Genomic DNA, 7,008 nt, shown 5'->3' on the forward strand with positions numbered 1-7,008 from the left:
AAGGTTGATAGGGGAGAGGGCGAGGGAGCAAGGTGTTTAAGAAAATTGGTGACCAGAGGGTAAGACTGTAGGTCAAGATGGGTTTTCTCCAGGTGCTCTAGTTTCCTCCCACAGTCCAAATGTATGTGGACTAGGTGTATTGGCCATGCTAAATTGTCCATTGTCCAGGGATGTGCAGGGTAGGTGGATTAGCCACGGGAAATGCAGGGATACAGGGATAGGGTAGGGGGTGGGTCTGGGTGAGATGCTTTTTGGGGGGTCAGCGTGGACTCCATGGGCTTGCTTCCACACTGTGGGGATTCTATGATTCAATGGGGAGAGATCAGAGAAAAGCAGTAAAACTTACATATGAGGTATACTGGTTGGACTAGTCTAGTGTACGTAAAAATGGAGCTCCAATACAATCATTATCACTAGTTTCTTGCCAGTAATTTTTCTCTGGCAGGGAGGAGATTGATAGATTCCAGGGAGGAAAACTCAGAAAGGGTAGGGGGAATCAGTTAACGTTTTGGGTCCACTGACCCTTCTTCAGAACACAGTGTTTAGTGTCACTGCACCTGAAACATGAACTCTGATTTCTCTCCACAGATGCTGCCAGGCCTGCTGAGTTTTTCCAGCAATTTCTGTTTTTGTTTCTGATTTCCAGCATATGCAGTTCTTTTGGTTTTTTTTGGTGGTTTGGGAGAATCAATTGTTTGGAACATTTAGAGTTCGATTGTGAAGGTTTGGTAAAGCAGGTAGACAGGGTCCAACAGGTTTGTAGCAAAGGCACTTAGCTGCTGAACCCAGTTGTCTCTACCTCCCTTTAACTGTCAGGATTTTCTGAGGCCCAGAAACATTGGCTGACCTGGATTAAATTTGAAAATGCTGCCCGAATATGAGGCAGGCACTTTCATTGAGAATGAAATGATAAACTCAGCTCCTCAGAGCAGCTAGACTCCCTTGTTAAAACTGGAAGGGGGCGTTTTGGAGGTGAGTTGAAGTTAGGATCAGGATGGACACTGGTGGAGGCCAGAACCGCCTTCGCCCCCTCCTGGTCACTCCACTCCCACGCATGTGCAGATACTAAAGGGCTTACAAGGCAAACTGAGGCCTGGCAGGCTTACCCAGCTTCTACTGGCTTAAAAACATTTAACATTTCAATCTTCCTTCAGTTCTGATGAAGGGTCATTAACCTGAAACTTAAGCTGTATTTTGTTCTTTTTATATATTTTGTAATTTTTATTTTAGATTTATTGCGTTTTGCATTTGCATTTATGAACCTATTTAATTTTTCAACAAGGGTTTAATAATACTGTTGCATTTTGATTTTGGAGATTATTGAAACTATACAGTGGAAGCAAACAATGGATGGAGATTTACATCTGAAACTCCAGTATTCCCTTTCCTCCTCCCTCCAGACTAGCTCAGGCCTGAGTAGGATTTGAGTGTGCCAAGCATTTTCTGAATAATATTAGATGCTGTGTTAGCAAGGTAAGGGGCTTTAGATTACGGTGCCTTAAATGTCAAGAAAAATCAGTAATGGTTCCTAAAATAGACTTCCTTTGTGTTTAGTTGGAGGAGCTGTTACCAGATCTTATTATCAGGGAGGATGGGTGAGGACCATAACAACATTTACAATAAAGACACATTTAACCTGGTGGACATCACTTGCAGGTGATGTCACCGTTTGCACAATATAAAATGTCTATCTATTGCACACTGTGATTAACCGTCTAGATGTCAACATTAGAACTAGGAAAGTTATGAATATTCTGTTAAAGCTTCTCATTCAGGGCATCCGAGAGTTCACTGGCAGAAAATCATTTTCTGGGCTATGGAAGCCAGCTGTATTGTTAGCCATTCGACAGTAAATCCTCACTAATGACATTGTTGCAATTCCTCTCTGCTCACTCGCCCTCTTTATATTTTCAAAATAGCCACCTTGATCTAACTCCAGGTCTTGAGCAACTTGCCTATTCCGTCATTACAGATGTAATATTGAAGTGCTTGCAACATATTAAAGTAGGGTCTGGTAATGAGATCAGTATATGTTGAAATACCTGGTTTATGTCACTACGTTATCGTTCTTCCTCCTCCTTCTCCTACTACACCTACAAAATCTAGTTTGCCAGATCTTTTCAAATTAAGCTTTTGAGCCTTTCTCCCTGGTTCCAAACACCTTGGGAATATTATGTCATGGTACTTGATGGGTACAAAACGTCTAAGGGACTACTTTCTGACCTCCATCCAGGTGAAAGTGTTGGAACTGGAAAATAAACTGCAGCAGGAGAGAATGAAACTGGGAGATTTAAGGAAGAAACACTATGATCTGGGAGGAATATATGATGAAATATTGGAGGATGAAAAGCCGCCTTCTAAACCAGAGATCTCCAAGAAGCCGCCACTTTCCCAAAAACCAAACATCCCGGCAAAGAAAGATACTCAGGCAAGTCTAATCTGTCTAATGGTTGTACTCTTTTCTGCAAGTGGAATAGGAACATAGGGAATAGGAGCTGATATAAGTCATTCAGCTCCTCAGCCTGTTGTTTTCCGCTGAGTCATGACTCGTCTTCTCCCTCAGCACCGTTTTTCTGCATTATCCAGATATCCCTTGGTGATTTTTTAAAAATAGCTGTAATCCTGCTGATCTCAGTCTTGAACAGTCAGTGATGGAGCCTCCACGGCCCTCTGGTCCACAGAATTCCAAAGATCCTCCACCCTCTGAGTGAAAACAATAGTCCTCCTCCGTCCGAAACAACCTGCCCCTTAATTGTCAGACTGTATCCCCTGATTCTAGATACGCAGCCAGGGAAAATATCTACTCTGCTGAGGTCCTGCAAGAATTTCCTATGTTTTCATGGGATCATCTCTCATGACCCAGAGTCATACAGCACAGACACAGACTCAGACTCTTCCACTCTCCCCAGGGGAGACAGAGACAGAGGCAGAAGCAAGAAACATTGTAGTTACATAGCACTTTGCGACCGTTGGGCCATACCAAAGTGTTTGACGACAAATTCAGTCCTTTCTGAAATGCGGTTACCTTTGGAAAGTGTGAAACACGCAGCAGATTCCCACAAACAGCACTGTGTTGCATTTATTGCCCAAAATGAGTTTTTTAAAATTTATTCACAGGCTGCGGGCATTACTGGTTAGGCCTTCAGGCAAGTATTCCATCACACTCCTGAGTTGGGTCTTGTAGATGGTGGTCGAGCTTTAGAACGGTAGTAGTGGGTTTGTACCTGGGCATAATCTTACCTTAAATATAATAATTATCCAATGTTATTTTGCAGCTAAATGCAGCCGACTTGACTTATAGTTCTCATTTACGAAGTTCTCACTGAGGAAAGGAATGAATAGGTCTTCAGTGTTTTGGAACGGAGAAAGAAGGGTCTCCTCTCTGCTGTTCACACACGTCAAGCTCATCAGACAGCAGTGTTACATTCCAGAAATGTACTTATTCATTTCATCAAAATACTTGTTTTTATCAGATTGCTCCCAATCAAACTGAAATAATTTATTTGGAAAGTAAAGGATCAGAGTTAACATCACAGAATAATCACATTAATCTATGCTTTTTAATAATTTTCAAACTGGTCATGTGGGATAGATTGGGAAGAGCTACGCTAAAGCAACTGTTCACCAAGTAACTACTCATTGCAACCTCTGTGAAGAGACTTCCATCATAAATCAGACTCTTAGCGATTATATTGAACTTTTTTTCTACAAAATTTGTTAAAGCGTTCTGGTATACTTGGGCATTTGCTGCTGGGACAGAATATTTGAGGAATTGCTGCAAAGCGTCAGCAACACTATATATAAAATATTAGTAAAATCATTTCAGAAGGTTTGTATATACTTTCCCAGGAAACTATAAATTTTTAAGATTGAAATCTATAGAGGAAAGTCTTTTTGTAAGTGGATATTTTAATGGGTGGGGTATATTTATTAGGAATAGTCAAGGTTTCAAGACATAACAAATTTGCTGTATAAACAGCTGTCTTCAGCCGTGTTGCTGAATTTTATGTATGAAAACATGAATTTTAAATGTGAAGTTGGAAATAAATGGTTATTAACACTTAGCTATGCTTGTTTATTGATCTGACATAATAGATTGAATTAGAAAATCCTTAAATCTACCTGAACACCAGATGGATCACAGATAGTAAGAACTGCCGATGCTGAAGTCTGAGATGACACAGTGCTCCTCTGATGCTGCGTGGCCTGCTGTGTACCTCCAGCTCCACACTGTGTTATACCAGATGGATCACTATTGCCTCACTGTTAACACAGATTTATAATCATGCTGCCTCACGAAGATGATATTTAACTTAACTTGAATACGGATCTAGCCACTTGGTGACATTAGCCCGAGTCAGAATCTCCATTTCAGACCCAGATCGGACAAAATCTCGCCTGCTTACTTTCGGAGGAGTTTTGAAGTGAACATCTGGACCAGGAGCCTTCACAGGCAGTAGCTCAGCGGATTGGTACTGAATCTCTCCCACCCACTTTGCCGCAGCATCCCCATTGATGAACAGTCCTAAGGACACCTTGACAGATACTGGGAAAAGGTAAGTGGGAGCTTAGGATGTCAGGCAGATGGGATGTAGATGACACAAAGATAGGTGGAGGGAGAAACAGTGCTGTGGAAGTGGGGTGGCTGCAGACAGACAAGCTAGGAGATTGGGCAAAGAAGTGGCAGATGGAGTATCATGTGGGAAAGTGTGAGGTTATGCACTTTGGTAGGAAGAATAGATTATTTTCTAAAAGGGCAAAAGCTTCAGAAATTTGAAACACAAAGGACTCCTAAGTCCCAGATCAGGATTCTTTTAACATGCAGGCACTTAGGAAGGCAAATGCAATGTTAGCATTTATTTCTAGACTTCTCAAAATTGAACAGCAGAGGTGTGCTGGTGAGGCTGTATAACGCTCTAGTCAGACCGTATTTGGAATACTGAGCAGTTTTGGGCCCCATATCTAAGGAAGGATGTACTGGCTTTGGAGGGGGTCTAGAAGAGGTTCACAAGAATGATCCTGGGTATGAAGGGCTAGTCATATGAAGAGTGGTTGAGGACTCTGGGTCTGTACTCAATGGAATTTAGAAGGATGAGGGGGATCTCATTGAAACTCGCAGGATATTGAGAAGCTTGGATAGCGTAGATGTTTCCACTAGCAGGGCTCCTGGTTTCCCACTCCAATGACTTGTCAGCTGCAAGTCCTGCTACATCCACACCTAACCTAACTAATTCTGGGGTAGTAGTCAACATTAAAATGTAACCATAGCAACAAGTTTATTTTCCTGGGATACCACAGGCCCCTTGATCTAAAAATATCTGTGAATGGGTTAATGTTTTAGAGAAGTAGCAATTTAGAGTTACAAATTAAAATGTTCAGGGTGTCCATTATTCTCCTGATCATTTTGTCAGTTGAAAAAAATACCATTATCTATAACTAGTAAAATAAACTACAAATTTTATTAGTATAAAAATTAAAATTATACAAAAGCAAAGTTATCTGAACAGCAATACTGCACTTCACTATCAGCAGCCCTAGGATTACACATGGGTCCTGTTCAGGAGTATGTTGCCAAGTCAATTTGTGAAATATGAAATCTATAAATACAAGAAAGCATTCACTTGTTGAATCTTTAAAATTAATATGGGATATCATTTGAAGTTGGACATTCATAAATTGGGACTTTAAATCAAAAAATGTTTGAAATTTTCAGAATCCTTAAACTGAGTCTTTTGCTAATTGTGGAAAGTCTGCCTTGGTCCTCAATCAGATATAGATGCTGTAACATTTAAAAGCCATAAGATTTTAATTCAACCAGGATCACCTGTCTCTCTCTCATTCTCAGACCTCAGCAAGATCCCACGTCTGAACAACCCCAAGCTTACTTTACTTGTGGAACATTGCTTGCTTGCTTGTGTCCTCATCCCTCCCCTACTCTCAATTGTAACTTATACATTTATCATAGAGTAAATTTGTCAGTCACCAACTGAGACTCTTCCTAAAGTAATGAATTAATAATGATTTGGCCTGCTGGACTACTTGTGCATACTTGTAACCAGTGCCACTGGTTTCCCACTTGATCCAATGCAAACAAAATATCTTTTTTTTTGCCATAAGCAGGTAATTGTTTCCATACCAGTGATTGTCTATTGTATGTCTTGGGTCACACCCTCTGTTATTCAGCTCATTGAGTGCTGCTTGGCACTGAGTGGATGCAGTTGAGACTGTTTCATCAGCAAGTTAAATGGCAACTATTAAGCTTTAGTGCTGTGTCAATGTACTAGTTCATAGCTGAGAAGGATTGCAGAATCTGCAATACCCAGGTAAAAAAGTAATTGCTACCTTTCAGATAGGATAGGGTGGAGGTGAATGGCATTTAGACAGGAAAGGGGTGACATTGTTCATTGGAGATATCCTTCCACAAACAGCTGAGAAAAGTTACATTAACAACTTAAGCTTCTTTGTCTCAACTCCTTCAGGGGTGAATTCCTGCAGGAGTTATCCCAAGACAATCAATCAATCAAAAGGAAAGATGGACATTAGTTGGGCTAAAAATGCTGGTTGTGCACAAGTCTGAAGTTACCTGTATTAGATGCGATGTCTCCATATATACCAAAGAAAGATGATTACCAAGAGATCTGTCATCATAATTATGTCATACTCATCTACCTTGTGTTATCTTCAAACTCACTATTATATCCATCATTTGACTACAGGTAGATTGACACCCATTTCAGCAAAATAGATAGCAGCAATCCAAGTTTGTGACTTCTCAATTCTGATCAAGTAGTCAAATTACTGATTTTTCTTTCCCGAATATCACATTTTAGTATTCTTTATGTTCTTCCAATCTCCAACACCTCTTCATTTGGCTTATTTGTATGGAGACTTTTAAGCAAACATCTTTAGGGACTTCTGAAATATGGATGTGATTTCTTCTGCAGATCTTTACCTACTGTCCAAACTCCTCATGCATACAAAAAGAGGAGGATAATTTGTAACAAGGAA

At 40.5% G+C, this 7,008-nt stretch overlaps 1 protein-coding gene across 1 annotated transcript in view; it reads left to right on the top strand.

Moving 5' to 3' along the window:
* The window catches only part of LOC109913383 (huntingtin-interacting protein 1-related protein), a 254,945-nt gene extending 250,881 nt beyond the window's left edge, over window positions 1-4,064 (top strand). The window contains exons 32-33 of the mRNA XM_048611714.1: window positions 2,234-2,428; window positions 3,276-4,064. Of these exons, the coding sequence (XP_048467671.1) occupies window positions 2,234-2,428; window positions 3,276-3,326 (246 nt within the window). The 3' untranslated portion in view covers window positions 3,327-4,064. The remainder of the gene's footprint in view (window positions 1-2,233; window positions 2,429-3,275) is intronic.
* The last annotated feature ends 2,944 nt before the right edge of the window (window positions 4,065-7,008 follow it).

Source organism: Rhincodon typus, chromosome 24, assembly GCF_021869965.1.
Source record: "Rhincodon typus isolate 14 chromosome 24, sRhiTyp1.1, whole genome shotgun sequence".
In the NCBI taxonomy this organism is placed as follows: Eukaryota; Metazoa; Chordata; class Chondrichthyes; order Orectolobiformes; family Rhincodontidae; genus Rhincodon; species Rhincodon typus.